Below are 15,533 nucleotides of genomic sequence, written 5' to 3' on the forward strand. Positions count from 1 at the left end.
CTGGCGGGAATAGATGTGAGACCGGGACTTCCGGCGGCCTTCTCAAGATCATCCTTTCGGCTTCGCACGCCTGACTCGCGGCTCTGCCGCCTATCGTTAATCCTCGAATGACAGGACCCAGCTCGAATAGGGACTTCCGCAGCTGCATTGCTCTCGAACGTGGACGTGCTGCTCTTGGTCACTTCGGACCACGGACGTGCAGGAACCTGTAATGTCCAATCATCATGGGAAGAAGGAACAGCAGGATCGTGAAAAGGGGAGAAGCGCACTTTGACGTCGTCAAATGCTATTGAGGGGTAGTTCGCCAGGCTTGCTGGCCGTGAGTTCGGTGCAAAAGACTTCCTTCCGCGTTCCGCTGGACCTTCATGACTCTCGGACTGGTGTTCGAAGGCGGCGCGGAGCTGTGGAGGTCGCGTGGTCAGTGCCGGTATTCCCCTGGAAGCAAATGCCACGTGAGCAACACATGCAGAGGAAGATGTAGCTCCTTACTCCCAGCGCTCTCACTTCCCTTGTTTTCACTTCCTTCATTCTCACCTCCCTCACTCTCACCTCCCTCATCCTTACCTCCCTCATCTTTACCTCCCTCATCCTTCCTGTGCCAATCATCACCGTACTCCGAACTGACGCTCCCACCGCGGTCCTGCAGCAGCTTCCTCGCGCGTGCCTAAATTTCCTCGGAAGCTTCCTCATCCGGAGGCAAACCCTGCACATCATCCTTGAGATCCTCGAAATCCTCAAGAGAGCTTGCCTCGTCTTGCACGTCGGGCCAGGAGGGTTCAGGTACGACCCGGAAGTTGGAGCTTTCTCCGCCGTCGGCTAAAGATTCGAGTGAGACAGCGCGACGTAGAGGTTGGGTCTGAACCGGAGCTGCAGGGGAGGATCCGCGAGTTGGAGAAGGTCGGTCGAGGCTGGACAGAGTCGATTCGAGCAAAATTCCAAGTCCGTCCGAGGCGACCGGGAGGTTGCTTAAACTCGACAGAGAGCCGGGTTCTGGTAAAGATGGATCGGCCATCGGTTCAAGTGGGGCGTCGTCTTGTACGTTTGAAAGGAGGATCGGGCTCTGGGTTGGCGATGGACGGTCTGGGCTCGAGGGGCTAGAGTTGAATGTGTCTCCTAGTGGAGCCGGAGGTGCTCGAGAGCTCGGAGCCAGGTCGAGATGCAACGATCTCCACCCTGCAAACGCGAGTCGAGTAGTCCTTTCAGGAAGAGGGATTTCTTCGGGGCGCGAGCGTACTCCTCGGATTCGACCCCTTCTGTGAAGGATAGGAGTCCGGTTGTGGGCTGTTGAGGTGCAATTCCAGCAGTCTCGGATGAATTCGTGGTAGTAGTAGAAGGGGATGAGACCGTAAGGGGAAGAGCGGTGTTTTCCGAAGGGATCTGGCTGGTTTCCGGCGAGCTGCCCGCGGAGCGGTGTGCTGTATTTGCGGTGCTCACTACTGCTGGCCATGTAAACTTGTTCGATCAAGCGTTCAAAGAACCGTGACAACCAACCCAGTGTCTGCAGACAGTAATAGGCGTTCGATGTTGGGGATGTGATGGAGGGACAGCAGAGGCGAGACGGACTGCTTCGATCTCTTCAACTGTCACCTCTGTCGACCGCACGTGTCATCCGCCATATCCGGGAGTATGATTGCGGGTGCCGCCCAGCGGAAATACTGCCGCCAACAGGAGATGCTGCCGCCAACGTTGCTGTAACAGATCTCCGCCGTCGAGATCCATCCCTCAATGTCGAGGTCGTGCGGCCGTCCATCCAACAGAACTGCCGTCACGCAGTCCGACAGCATTCATTGCAAAGAGCGTCGCTGTCGTCAACTTCGGCAAAGGTCATGGTGTGACGCCCACTCCTGCAGTCACCCGGCGGGCCCCGTTCAGCACCAGTACTGATGTTCAGCATTGTTGTTCAACACCTTCATGACGATGTAAAGCCCTGGCAGAGATCAACATCATCCTACCCATCGCCACTCTCGGGTGCCCACGTTGAGCCTACACTGCAAAGACCAATCTCGCTGCACAATTCCTCCTGTCAAAAAAACTCCCCTGCCTATCCGTCAGCTCTGGCAGCCAGAATCATTTCCCCTTCACCAAGACCATGTCGAGCGTCAAAGTCACCCGTCTCCGAAACTCCACCTTTGGCCGCGCCGAACTCTCCCGATCTTCTCCTCGATACCGACCTGGTCGACATCGACACCGCCGCGAATCCGCCATGGCCGAAGAGGAGACAAGCTTGGAGGAGGCGGAGGAGGCAGACAACGAGTGCTCGTCCGGCGACTCCAGCTTCTCGGCAAAAGAAGGACGCCGTCTGCAAGTCGGCTGGGCGGCGGAGGCGGACCGGTACGAGAGGGAGCGGCGGCGGTTGGAACGGAAGCAGACGATGGCTGGGAGATGTCAGGAGAGGCCTCACGGTGAAGGATTCGTGGTCACGGACATGGAAATAGATGCCTCTCTCCCTTGGTCGGCGGAGCGGGTGGAGCGGGCGGAGCGGGGTGGGATCGCGAGGTCCGGCGGAGGAGGATGGAGGAGGACGGGAGACGTGATTCAGCCATCATCAATCATCCATACACCATTCGATGTGGCCATGTCGAGAGAAGAACAGAACAGAACCGCAACATCAACAAAACTCCCCCCAAACACCCGGGCAACCCAAACCTCTCCCACAAGACCTTTCAACAGGAAACCTCCGATCTTCGTCGGCGATGGTCGTGGCTCACACTGTAGTTGCAGTCTTCCACTTATCGCTGAGGAATGACCCAAAACCTTTCGAAGGCCTCGCGAAAAAGAGGGTACAACGAAAACTCATGTACTCGTGAAACACTATGTCATGCTCTGGATGTCGTTGGTTGGCCTTCACGATGCGAGACGGGCCCTGCCGGACGAGAGGGAATTGTCAGACAGACACATTACCACCCGAGAAAGCTGAAAGAAATCCCAACAAGCCGAGGAGGTGTTGATGGCGGATGCGCATGATGAGAGCGGAGAGTCCGATCGTGGTCGGCCAGGAAAACCACCAGTGAGCACAATGTCCAAGACTATATCCAGCATACCAACGCCAACTCCCCGGGCCACGAACGACGCGGAGCTCTTCGCCGCTCTGCTCGCGATGCAGAGAGGTATGCAGAAGCAGCCGCCGGCCGGGAAGAACGTGGTTCCGAGGATGCAAAAGAGCAAGATATGCAGGGCGGAACTCTGCAACGCCATGATCTTGGCCAGTAACTCGTCCAACAACGAGGAGATTGCGGTGGTTTTTGATCCTCCCCATCCCACCGAGTCGATCGCCTGGGCGCCGGCTTGGAAGCAGAGCGACGATGACACCGCCATCAGCACGACCGCGCCGCCTGGTCCGCAGACTCGTTCCATCACCGACCAGGCCCGATTCTCCGAGATCGTCTCTGGCGTCGGTCACCGCAGCTTCGCACTATCATCCCATGATGTGGACGAGCTACCGGCAAAGACAGTCGGACACCACCCAGCTCGCGACCATGCTACCGACGAACAAGCCGCGCAGGGCGATCTGCATCGTCTTGCCTGACGACTTCAAGCTCGTCTCTCTCCATCCCGCATGTTGTTGCGAGGAGTTGAAAGTGACAGATGTGAAGTAAGTTCTCTTCTATTCCCAAGCTGCCTGAGGCCGGATGGACAAGACAAAATCCAATACAACGAGTGAAGAACTCGATCCGAGTCCGCAACCCACGCCGTCGCTTATTACGTGTCATGTCGCAGAAGAGTGGGAAGAAGGTACGTGATCACATGGCTGTCCGGTGGAATGACAGGGCAGTCCGCATCGCCTGCTCCGCCTCCTGAATCGCCTGCTGCGCATTCTGGCCCGATAGCACAGCATAGTCGGAGGCGCGGCGGGTGTCTGCGAGGCAGGTTTGGGCGTCCGCTTGGGTGGTTTCTGGGTCACGAGGGTCTTCCGGGTGACGTCTGGGCCGAGTTCGGTACCAGCATCTATGTATTCCAGTCTCTCGGTGGGGAAGTTGGGCATCTTGGGAGTTGGGAATCAGCAGAGGTGACTTGGGATGGTCGTGGCTGGGCAAGTGTACCTGCGAGCCGGCGAGGTGGGAATGAATGAATGAAATGAAAGGGAGGGCGGGCTGCGGAGGCTCAGTGTGCAGGCGTGTATCTGTGTGTGTGTGTGTGTGTGTGTGTGTGTGTGTGTTGTGTTCGTTGCTTTCTCCCGGTGTCTGTCAGGTACGGGGAGATGTAAAACCGCTGGTGGCGCAGAAATACGATGGGAAAGCAGCAAGAGAGGAAACGAGAAGGTGGAGGGAGAATGATCTGAAGTACTTGGGCCCAGAAATGACAAGCCAACATGATAATCATGATTGGAGTACGTAACGAGGCCACATCGGCACTACCTGACCCTCTCGCTCCATTTCTTTTCCCTTCCCTGCGGTAGCGTCAAGAGTGCGGTATTCCGTGCTCTCTGCCTGTCATGCGATCCAGGTAGCCTTCGATCTGGTTGGCGTAGTTCGAGATCGGGCAGAAGCGGGCTCGGCGACGTAATCCATGAGCACCAGCGCCACTCCGCAAGCGCAACCATTGAACTCCGGAAAATCGGCCGCGACCGAGCGATGTTCCTCTCGGATGCCCGCTGGAGCTTGTATGTGTGGGCGTGTGTGAGTGCGCGCGCGCGTGTTGCAATGCTTGAGGGAGATACCGAGCGGTTCTTGACAAGCGAGTTGAAGCTCCGCTCGCTGCTGGTATCATATGTGTGTGATCACTCCCGCACCCCGAAACACCAAACCAGCAGCACCGCCAGAATGATACCCCATTCCCTCGCGCTCCACCAACCGTACCCTGGCGAAAGATCGTAGTGCAGGCGCGAGTATCCTCCTCCGTTCTTCTCCTTGTAGAACCGCAATATCTCCTCGCGCACCTCCTCTTGGATGTCCCTCAATCTCCGGTCCCTCCCCTCCAAGACCCTCTCTCCAGCCTCTGTACCCAAGACGCGGGCGAGCTCTCCTAGCGCATAAGCAGAGATGTATTCCGGACGCATGCGGAGTGGAGAGGATGATCGCTTTGCGCTGCGCGAGGCGGAGGAATAGGCGGGCGGTCTCAGCACGCTGGGCGGTGAGAAGGTTGTCGGTGTCGAGGAGGCCGTGGTAGCGGGAGAAGAGAGCGCGTTGGGAGTCGAGGTCGGTAGTGGACATTGTCATGGTAGGGTGTCTGCAAGGTGATTCGTTGCCGGTGCGAGGGACAGTTTGCCGTGTTGGAGGATATCACTGCTGGAGGATAAGGAGAATGTGTCCTTTGTTTGTTCGCTCGGGAACCGATTCGAATGCCCGCAGGCACACGGTCGCATTGTCGGATTCCATTGTCCTGACTTCTTCCATGACTTGTTGTGATGTCTTTGTCGCAGATCCAATGCTTCCTCTGCGTATCATTGGTAGTAATGTGAGTCTGTGGTACCTTGTCGGCGATGTGGTCGTTCAAGTCGATGGGATTGATCAGCTCGGCGATTTGGTCGGTTGTTCAAGCCGGCGATGCGGTCGTCCAAATCGCTTAGTTCGGCGGTGGCTGATTCTCCCGGGGAAATGGAATGGGCTTTCCAGGGGAGAGGATCGGAGACGCGGCAGGTGTTGGAGTCAATGCTGGTATTTTTGATGCGGGAGGCAGTGGAAGTGGCTTATTTCGCGGCGGCAAGGAATTTGAAGGATGAGCGGCGAAGGAGGAGGAAAACGTTGCTGGCTTTCATTAGTACGTCCAGGTCGAAGAACGGGACATACCGCATCCCAGCCGCCAGTTCCAGATCTTCTTTCCAAAGAGGAAGCCGAGAATGAGGAAACATGATAGGCGGGAGCAGGAGCAGAATACGGCGTTCTGCGGTGGGTACGACACTCTCCTACACTGCCTCCTCCTTTCAAACCGCCCGTCGAATTTCCCACTCCCACGCCGGCTTGCGTTTGCGATATGTCATCGTGGGCCTCTCTGCCGGAGTCGGCACCACAGCTTCCTGTCCGGCGGTCTTCTTGCTGTCGTTCTCCTTGCCTGCGCCGGGCGGGGTGGAAGTCTTGCCGATCATCGCTGGTTGCGATGAGCCGCCTCGCAAAGAAAACAAATCATCTCCCAAATCGTCCACAGCGCCAGAAACTTCTGTCTGGAGCCATTGTGGCAATGGGTGATGAAGAAGGCAGTGAGGTGCTGAAGGAAATCCTGGCAGTCGTCGTATTCGAGCTCGGGAGGATTTTTACGGCTGACATTGGATGAGGCTTGAGGTAGTACCTGCTCTTGAGGAATGTATGGCGGCGGCGGCGGCTGTGAAGGGTTGTGTCCATATCCGCTGTTGAGATCCTTGTCCTTGCGCTGTTCAGAATTGTCCAGCTGCAGCGGCTGCTCAGATTGTCGTAGTATCTGCCGTGGCATCGTCTGGTCTGCGGTCCTCCCTCCAACATCCTTCTCCTCCTTACGTGGCCAAACTCTCTCTTTCCATTCTTTGCCCTCCCTTCGACATCGATCTCCTCTGGTCGCGTTGATGGCTTCCCAGCGGTATCAGCGATACGGGCTGTCTCGCGCGGAGTCCGGTGTAGAATCTAGATTCGAGGCAGTGAAGTTGAGAGTGGCGCCGTTCGAACCAAGCTTTTCCGTGGCGGAGCTGTCAATCCACATCTGCAGTCACTTCTTTTCCAACATCCTCCTCGACGGGTGACTGAAGCGTACATCTGACCATCAAAGGCTGAGACTTCCTAAGTCTCTGGCTCCGCAATTTCCATCGGTTTGCCAGTGCCATTGCGTCGCTGGCGGTGGGCGTGGCAGGAGTCCGGGATGTATGGCGGCGGTGGTGATTTTGGTTGGACTTGCCGGCGCGGGGCTTTGGAGGGTGGTCGTCCATGGTGCACACAGCGCGGGTGGTAGAGAGGTGATCACAATTCGATTGACATAATGGCGGAGACGAAGGCGGTAGCGGTGACGGTGGTGGTGACGGTGACGTTTCACTCCGCAGACGAGTCGTTTTGTCTTCTTCGTCTTGGTGCCAGTCTTGGGTGTTGGCAAAAGCTCAAGACAGGTTAGAACTTTTGAAGCTACGGTGGCCCATAAGAGGAGCTGGGACCGGCTTCACTCCGCCTCCACGCCGCCCTGTCCCAGCATGGCCTCTTCGCCGTGTCGGTGAATGACGTGGAATACCTTAGCCTCGGAGACGGTCAAGACGTCAAGACAATAGGCCGTTCCTCGTTTTGAGGTAGAGTATGCTTGGAACCTAGATCAGATCATTAAGCTCTTCGACGCCAGCCCGATCACGCCGCGGGCGGCGATGTGAATTGGAGACAGGTTGAAGGCTCCTGACGACGAGTGATTGTGTCGACGCTCTACTTATCAAAATCTGCAAGGCCTTTTTTCTCGGGCCCCATTCTGGCAAGCTCGCCTTCCCTGGGCCACCAAGAGAATCATTGGTAGTAGTAAAGGGATGAGGGAGGGCAGCATCGCATGGGCTGAGGCTGGCGCGGCCGAGGAGAAAGATATTGATTGCAAGATGATTACGCTTTACATACTTGTAGTCTATGTGAAGAGCTAAGAACAGAGGTTTTGTGGCGTCTCCATGCAAAGTACGCGAGATCTCAAAGTGACTTGCCGTCCGTGCCTTGTCAAGTTATGCAATGTCGATGTAGAGCATTGTCGCCCATACGCCAATTCCCGTGAAGGCGCAGGGCTGCCTGGAAGAAACTCGGAGGGCTGGGTCGAGAGCAAAGTTCTCGAGGAACAGCTTACAGCAGAGTCTAGTCTACCGTTCTCGGCGAGAGCTGTGTTGCGGTTTGTACTCGCGACATGCAGAAATGGCGCTGGTGTTAGGACCGAATGCGTCTGCAGGCGGCGGCAGAAGATAGATGGAGATGTGGAGGTCGAGGGTACGCGAATGAGGCAGTTTCCGGATAATGTTGCTGCACGTCAGCAAGACGGGCAGAGTCGGTGGAGGAAGGCTCTCTTGGGCGATTATCCAGCGAGGGTGTCGTGATGAAGGCGAGGCGGCAGAGTAGAGTATCCTCTGAGGAGGAGGTGCGGACGCTGCCCGACGCTGATGGCGCAAAGCCAGCACCGAACAGACCTTTGCTGGTTCCATTCGTTTGGCTTGGCTTTATTCCTGATCGGGCAGGAGGCCACGCGCGTGGGACTTGAACCCGAACAATGCTCCGGTCGTTCACGCCACCGCTAGTTGCTTTGCCAAGCGCTTGTATGCCGGTTCTACATCTGTTCCACCTGCTTCCAGTCTTTGATCGACGAAGTGCTGCACCGGGTGGTCTGGTGCGAGCCGCTGTTGTTCACGAACATCCAAATGCTGTCGCGTCACCCGTATCCTGGTTGGCAGCTCGATCATCCGCAGAGCAAGCGGCTCTAGCGAAGTCTTTCTCGAAGGCTTGTTGCTCGATCACCCTATGATGTGCAGAGTTACCAAGCTCCTCAACCTGCCAGCACTCTCGAAGCTCTTCCATTCCTCGCCATGCCTGCGCATCAGGCTCATGGCTGGCCAGGTGCGGCTTAGGCATGGAGATCCGTCCATGCCGTGCAGATCCTCCAAGGCTTTGTTGGTCCGCAGAAGCCCGACCTGCTGGAACGTCGGGATCGAAGCAAATAGCCTGGTAGTACTCGTGCTTGGTTCCGCAATCCAGATCGCTGTGGATGGTTGGATCGTATACGGAGTATCGGACGATGGGAGGAATGGTATAGGCCGACAGCTGGTGTCGGCGTGACGGGAGACAGGTTTGGGAGAATTGCATGACGGCGTCATCTTCGATGCAGCTTCATTGTACGCACGCGAACGACCGAACCGCTTCTTATCGCAGTGTCAAGTAAGGCACGTCCACATCATGTCGGTGGCAAAGAAATTCGACGCCTGGGACCTGCGGTGACTGAATTGTACGATCGCGCTTGGCCCAGGACACCGTAGATGTTCTTGTTGCAGTCATCGCAGATGGCGTGATGGCGGACGTTTCGACCGGCGGTGAGCTTCATCTCGGCCGCGAGTGGCGGGATCATGTCTGGAGTGGCAGCCTCGAAAGCGTGAGCAGGGTGGTGACCGTGTTTGTCAGCAGTGTGGCAGTTGATGCAGTTGCATGTGCGGGTTGGTGTGGGCGTCTCCTCGGAGAGCATCTTGGACTGCTCGATCACGAATGATCCGGGCATCTCAGTCTCTGGTCTGGCCGCCCTGGCTTCGGACATCGAATGTCGTAGACACTTCATCCAGAGATCCTGAAGGTCCGCTCCTCCTTTACCATCCACGTCTCGCTTTGATTCGATGTTCTTGTCTTTCGTTGTGCTCCTCCACCAGTCTCCCTTTCGCGGAGATGTTGATGAGGGCGGAGATGTGACGTTGAAGTCGGACATGTGGTGATGAAGTCGGAGATGTGATGATGAAGTCGAAGGTATGAAGGGACGGAAAGATCGGCACGAAGCTCTCCAGCGGGCAATGGCTTCCGATGAACTCTAGGACAATGTCCTGCATGTCCTCTGCCCAGCATGATGTCCTCCGCCCAGCATGATGTCCTCCGCCCAGCATGATGTCCTCCGCCCAGCATGATGTCCTCCTTACAGCATAATGTCCTCTGCCCAGCATGATGTCCTCCGCCCAGCATGATGTTTTCCGCCCAGCATGATGTCGTGACAGCGATATTTCGCTTTTCGGAGTTACCCCAAAGGTATGATGAGGAGAGCGATTTCAAGGCGAACATCGCTTTGTTTGGTGATGATGATGTGGGCGCATTAAGAGGTCAAGTGTGGAGGAGGGAAGCATTTCCAAAATAATGTCCTACTCCGAGTCTCAAGTGCACCAGCCCTTCTTTGGGATCGATGATGTCACTAGTGTTCAGTAAAGTATGACGGGATACGCTTACACTAGTGTACGCCCACCCTTCCGACGACCTTGACTTCCAGCATCTGATTTTCCATTCTACCTACACCGCGTGATCCTTCATATTACGGTGGAGCATCAAGTCACGCCAAGAACACTGTACGGCCAAATGAGATGTTTACGGTCGGAACGATCTACAACGAACACGTCAAAGGCCTGCTTATATCTCGCACTACTCCCCAAAATCCAAGTGCTCCAGGGCTCACGCCATCTTCGCCTTCACCCTTGAACAAACACAACACGACGGCGCCACAGGACCCATTATTGAACGTCTCGCCTGCATACGCCTCGTCAACCGCACCAGAGCCACAGACCAGCATCCCTCTCTACCTACCCTAGGTCCAGTCGTCGTCACCGTCGCAGATCCCAACCACCAACGCAACACCAGGACAGCATGGGTACAAGCGGCAGAGTTCCACCCAACACTCGCGTCATGCCTTCAGCCTCCTCTGTCCCTCCTCCTGCTTCTCAACAAACTCTTGCTGGACGTTCCTCTCAAGTCGGGGCGCTATCAATACTCGAACTTGAGTCCAACACCCTCTACCTCCACTACATCACGCTCTGAACACCGGCCCGAGCATCGAGTAATATGCAGTGGCGCGCGGAAAGGAAGCAGGTGAACATGACAGTCAATGTGTAGGAAAGGTGGAGCGGTGGAGTGATACGCTGGAGTGAGTTGATGAAGTGCAAACCAAAGGCGTAGGATCTCACTCAAGGTAAGTGGTCTTCGGAGCTGATGATACCGTGAGATGGGAGTCGCGAATGAGCAGTGAGAGCCGTCAAGTCGTTTGATGTGAGCCTTGTCGCGTGCGCATCATGTTCACGTGAAGCCCATGGAATGATCAACTAACAAGGCTGTCAAGAAGGTCAGTCTCCATTTCCTCTCCTTCCAGCCCAAAGCTATCGACAAGACCCTCGCAATGTCTCCACGAGCGAAATCGTCACGCAGGTCCCGCTTGTCGCCGAGACAGTCGCCACTTCAGTTCCTCCCTCCATGAACTCTGTGGACATCGGCCATCATGCGTCTTGTGCAGGCGTGCCAAATTGCACGGGAATGTCATCATTGACATGCTGGCAAGATCTCGTACCTGTGACGACGTATTCTATATACCTCTTCCACGTTAATCACAACGTCGCTTCCTGATTTGCGTCGAGAATGTATGAGATTGAGGCGACCTGGAGATCAGCACAAACTTCTTCCGGTCTGATCTGCCCAAATCTATGCCTCTGGAAATGCCTCACATTGTGCTACGAGCGAGCTCGAATCCCGGAGGAAGAAGTGACATGTGACCGTCAATCAAGAATCGACCCAGAATTCAATCCTTACCCGGGTACAACGCAACATGAACGACGATGTAAAGACAGCACCGCACGGCCCAGATTGGATGGGGCGCGGGACCTTGATTGACACGAGTTGAATTATGCCTGAGGCAAGAAGTGACATCATTGCACACAAGCAAGCCCCCCCACATGCACACAAGTAGGCCCTGCACACATGCACACAAGTAAGCACACACCTTTCCTCCCGAGCTGTTCCCCGAGCTGTCTCGGCTGCGCGGTGGGTAGTCGGCCAAGTACCAGGAGCAATCCACTCTGCATGCCGGATCCTCCTGGCAGAGCTGATGTTCCACCTTTCACCAAGTGCGCCTTGCACCATCTGGTGCAATGGCAAGACTAAACACGAGGAAGACTCTGTCGCTTTCGCCGCATTCACGACAGCCGCCTTCGCCGTCAGCGCTCCAACAGCTCATCAGCATCGCTGCGACTTCTAATGATGGCAAAGCCGCCCTCGAAGCGTACCGCAGGCTTCGCAACGCACAGCCCATCTCATCCGTCGAATCCTCGATTGCGCACGCGCTTCCGCCGAAAACCACCGAAGAGCTGATCCATCACTTCGAAACAATCTACTTTACGTCACATGGCAGTGATCGCAACCTGAAGACCAGAGTCATGTGGCTACTCTCAGACGCATGCCCGTGGCAGAAAGATCTCCACGACTTCCTGGGCATCTACGCACTGTTTGGACATACCGGTGTCACAAGGAAATTCCTGGAGGCGTTCCGCAAATTGGCGGAATTGAGGTCAAGCGATAATCACAGTCTTTCGCTGATACGCGCGTTACAACTTCTCCATCGTGCGAGTAACGATCGAAAGAGCTCGCGTGCGGGGGTGAGGGGTGTCAGTCATTCGGCAGAATGGACGCCAACGGACTGCAAGCGTGCAAGCGAGCTGGCGGTCGCCGAGGATCAAATGCATTGGCCCGGCAAGGCGAAGGGCACGGCGCCGAGCAAAGAGCGTGGGAGCGATGAACAGGAGCACGGGCAGAAACCAATGATGCATGGCTGCGACGGAGAGGAGCACGGACAAGAAGATGGAGGGCATCACGGCGTTGGACAGGAAGCTGGGCAGGTCCGCCATGGGCGGTCGGATCACGAGGAAGAAGATGGGCAGCACAGCATTGATGGGCAGGATCACGGAGAAGAAGAAGCTGGGCAGAAGTACAGCGGTCGACGGGATTCTGGGCAGGACAACCACCAAGACGAGCAGCATCATAGCGATGAAGACGAGGAACATCGTGGCGATGAAAGCGGCGCGAGGCAAAGCAACGGGCGGGACCGCTGTTCGACGGAATCGGCGCCGCCACCTGAGCAAGGTCGTGCACACCGATCAGGTCATCTCGACGACCGCAGCAGCACGTCTGGATCGTTGTCGCATGGGACCTGGAGTCCTCCTGCTGAGGATTTGGACGACCATGACGTGTACGCCTTCGGATTCGGCTCCGAACCCGCCGCTTGGCACCTCCACTCCGACGCGGAAATCCTCGTCGACAACACCGACACCGACACCAACATCCTCTCCTTCGACCAGCGACATCAGCATTCGCTGCAAACAACCGCCAAACCGAGTTCTGTCCACCAGACCACTCGGCCATTCGACGCGCTCGACCTTCGTCCGCCCGAGGACCCATCGTCCGACATGCTGCATAAGCGACTTCGACCACGCTCCCCATCCGGCGACGGTGAAAACAAGCACATCGGTACCACGGCGAAATTCTGGAACCAGCACCGCAGTTGCTCTCAGAGGCTTCGACTTGCACGCAATGTAATGACTAGTTTCTGCCACCCACGCGATTCCCTGGTGACGGGAGACATGTTGGCTCCTGCCGCCGATAGTCTGCTCGAAGATTCGATTGCGGTCCAACACAACACCGCAGATTCGCTGTTCTTTACCGTCTTGGGCTCCGTAGCGTGTCCTGCTCCAAGTGGCACACGGTACTGGTTCGTTGCAGATGTCGACATGTCAGCACTACAGGCTACGGTCTACACCCGGGCACCTGCCGAGGCAAGCTCAAGCATCTCCGATCTCATCGCGCAACTTCACTCTAGACCCGAGACGCTGGAAATCATTTCCAAAAGCCCTCCTAACGTGGCCGACGAAGTCGAATCTGCAGACTTCATCTCTTGTCTTGCTACGGCTACGACTATAGTAGCTGGTGGCGTTCCTGATGAGACGCTGCTACTGTCCACTCCTCTTTGGACTACTGCTTTCCAGGCGTGCCTAGTTCTCCAGCCACAGCGTCGCTGCTCCCACCTTGTGGAGGAGTTTTCACTCTTGGCCGACAACGAACTGTCCTATGCCTACAAGCGCCGCAAGCTCGACATTCCATCGAAAGAGCAGACCACTATGCAACATGCTATCAACGCCTTTCGACGAGAGATGGAGGAGCTCTCCGCGCAAATCAGCTGCATCGAAGCCTACGTGCCGCAGGCCAGACACATCCAATACTGCGCTGCTACCGCCTTGGAGAAATCATCACCCATCTCGGATACGCTCGCCGCGGAGGTGGAACATTTTCAGAGCGAGATTACGAACGCCAAGGCCAGGATGGAGAAGGCAGAGTCAGGCAGCGGTCAACACGCCGCTGCGGCAAGGACTCTTCACTTGTTGGAGAGGGAGCTCAAGGCTTTGCAACCCGCCCTGCCGAGTCAGACCAACTTGCCGTATGTGAAGACTTGGGCGGACATGGTTGTGGGAGAATGCGAGAGGAGGCTGAGAGAGAAGAAGGAAAGTCGAGAGGGTGCACGACAACAGATGCGGGACATTGTCTCTGGTTGAAATCGATGAGCGGAATGAAGTCCATGACTGGAATGAAGTCCATGACCTGAAAGAAGTCCATGACCGGAATGAAGTCCATGACCTGAAAGAAGCAGGAGATGCGATTCTGTGTGCTCTCCGTGACCGCAGAAGTCATTCAGCGTCGTCTAGAAGTACTCTGAATTCATCTCTCATCAGCACCGTCAACCCCCTCCTAGGTCCTTGACCAAGACTCGGCCGTATTGGAGTGGTGAAACACATGTGAGCCGAACCCGTGCGGCCGTCTGAACTCTCTGATACGCAAAGCCGATTGCTATCGCTCCTCACCAGATGTTTCGGGTGTGGAGTCGCCGAGTACTCATACTTAGCACGCCATCGTGCAGCAGCAGGCCTCACGAGATTTGACGTCACATTGAGGAGGTAAGCCAATTATCCGGTTCGTTCCGAGAGGTCAAGGTTAGAAAGAAGAGACGCCGGAGGTGGAGATGGTCAAGGGTGTGGTAGTCTTTCGGCGCTGAGACACAATGACCTGCGCGCGAGACTGCTCGAGAGGGTAGTTGCCCGCTGCATGGAACTCGGTCATTGTTCTTCATCATAGAGCCAGCCCCGTGCTATTCAACAGCTACATGCAAGCACGTCAGCCGCCAAAAAGGCTCAATCTTGAGCGCGATCGACTACTGGAAGAAAGCCTCAAGCTCGTGGCCGCATATTCCTCGCCACCGGCAATGGAAGCCTTATGCTCGCCGTCCAAGGGATCAATAACCTAGTGAAGTTCGGCCGCCCTAGGATCTCTTACATCCCGTTGACCGACCTCGAGGCGACGCAGACGAATCGGAGACACCTGCGTCATAAGATTCTGGCACGGTGGAAGGAGAGGAAGGCAGCCCAGGCTATGTCTTGCCGCACACCAGCCTACGCTTCTGAGCAGGGAAGACGAGGCTCTTCTGTTTTTACTCTGGGCTCAATCATGAGGAAATTGCCAACATACCGGCAAAGCGTTGTCATTGAACTTTGGCTTGTCGGTGGGGAGGTTGCTGGGCTGGGTGAGAACTGACGGCTTAGTAGCAGTCCGAGAAAGCCGTCAAACGTTGTGCGAATCGCCGTTGAACTTCAGCTTGTCGATGATCGCGGTCGGGAAAGCGGCAGAGCGCTGTTGTCGTTGTTATTGGACGTGTCAAAGCTACCGAATGACACTTGATGAAAGTCTGAGAAGGCGTTGTGGTCGAGCTTCAGGTTGTCAACGAAGAGCTACGTGGTGGGCGACAACTCGAGAAAGCATCATTCGAGGCATCATTGGACTTCAGCTATCGGCATGGGTACTTGATACACAGGAGAAAGATGACAAAGTCGAGATGAAATTGCCTCATCAACCGGCTCGGGCAAACTCATGGCAAGGATGGAGAAAGAATTCGATGGCTTCTCTCGAAAGGCTTTGGCACGATCGGCAACTCCACATTACCGACCGCAGCGCATCTTCTACAGGTGTTCCGCGGTTCCATAAGCAATGTTGACTCCACAGCAATCGGAGAGTGAGGTCTAGCACTCCCGCTAGCACGAGCAAATCCTTAGAAGCACAATATCCACATCGAAAGCATTGACT

At 55.9% G+C, this 15,533-nt stretch overlaps 4 protein-coding genes across 4 annotated transcripts; 2 read left to right on the forward strand and 2 right to left on the reverse strand.

The window, feature by feature from the left end:
• Positions 1-2,089: 2,089 nt before the first annotated feature.
• MYCGRDRAFT_98007 (uncharacterized protein) lies at positions 2,090-3,526 on the forward strand (the record flags this gene model as incomplete). Its single annotated transcript, XM_003846867.1, has 2 exons — positions 2,090-2,711; positions 2,934-3,526. 2 exons carry the CDS (start codon positions 2,090-2,092, stop codon positions 3,524-3,526), a joined length of 1,215 nt encoding a protein of 404 aa, XP_003846915.1.
• A 214-nt stretch (positions 3,527-3,740) lies between these two features.
• MYCGRDRAFT_98008 (uncharacterized protein) lies at positions 3,741-6,363 on the reverse strand (the record flags this gene model as incomplete). The annotated part of the gene is made up of 7 exons (XM_003846933.1): positions 3,741-3,921; positions 4,041-4,120; positions 4,797-5,166; positions 5,295-5,373; positions 5,727-5,754; positions 5,867-6,097; positions 6,223-6,363. 7 exons carry the CDS (start codon positions 6,361-6,363, stop codon positions 3,741-3,743), a joined length of 1,110 nt encoding a protein of 369 aa, XP_003846981.1.
• A 1,889-nt stretch (positions 6,364-8,252) lies between these two features.
• MYCGRDRAFT_111795 (uncharacterized protein) lies at positions 8,253-9,687 on the reverse strand (the record flags this gene model as incomplete). The annotated part of the gene is made up of 2 exons (XM_003846932.1): positions 8,253-8,604; positions 8,852-9,687. 2 exons carry the CDS (start codon positions 9,313-9,315, stop codon positions 8,253-8,255), a joined length of 816 nt encoding a protein of 271 aa, XP_003846980.1.
• Positions 9,688-11,503: 1,816 nt separating this feature from the next.
• On the forward strand, positions 11,504-13,954 carry MYCGRDRAFT_111796 (uncharacterized protein; the record flags this gene model as incomplete). Its single annotated transcript, XM_003846868.1, has 1 exon — positions 11,504-13,954. The coding sequence occupies one exon, from the start codon at positions 11,504-11,506 to the stop codon at positions 13,952-13,954; it is 2,451 nt and encodes an 816-aa protein (XP_003846916.1).
• Positions 13,955-15,533: the final 1,579 nt, after the last annotated feature.

Source organism: Zymoseptoria tritici, chromosome 20 (assembly GCF_000219625.1).
Source record: "Zymoseptoria tritici IPO323 chromosome 20, whole genome shotgun sequence".
NCBI classification, from domain to species: domain Eukaryota; kingdom Fungi; phylum Ascomycota; class Dothideomycetes; order Mycosphaerellales; family Mycosphaerellaceae; genus Zymoseptoria; species Zymoseptoria tritici.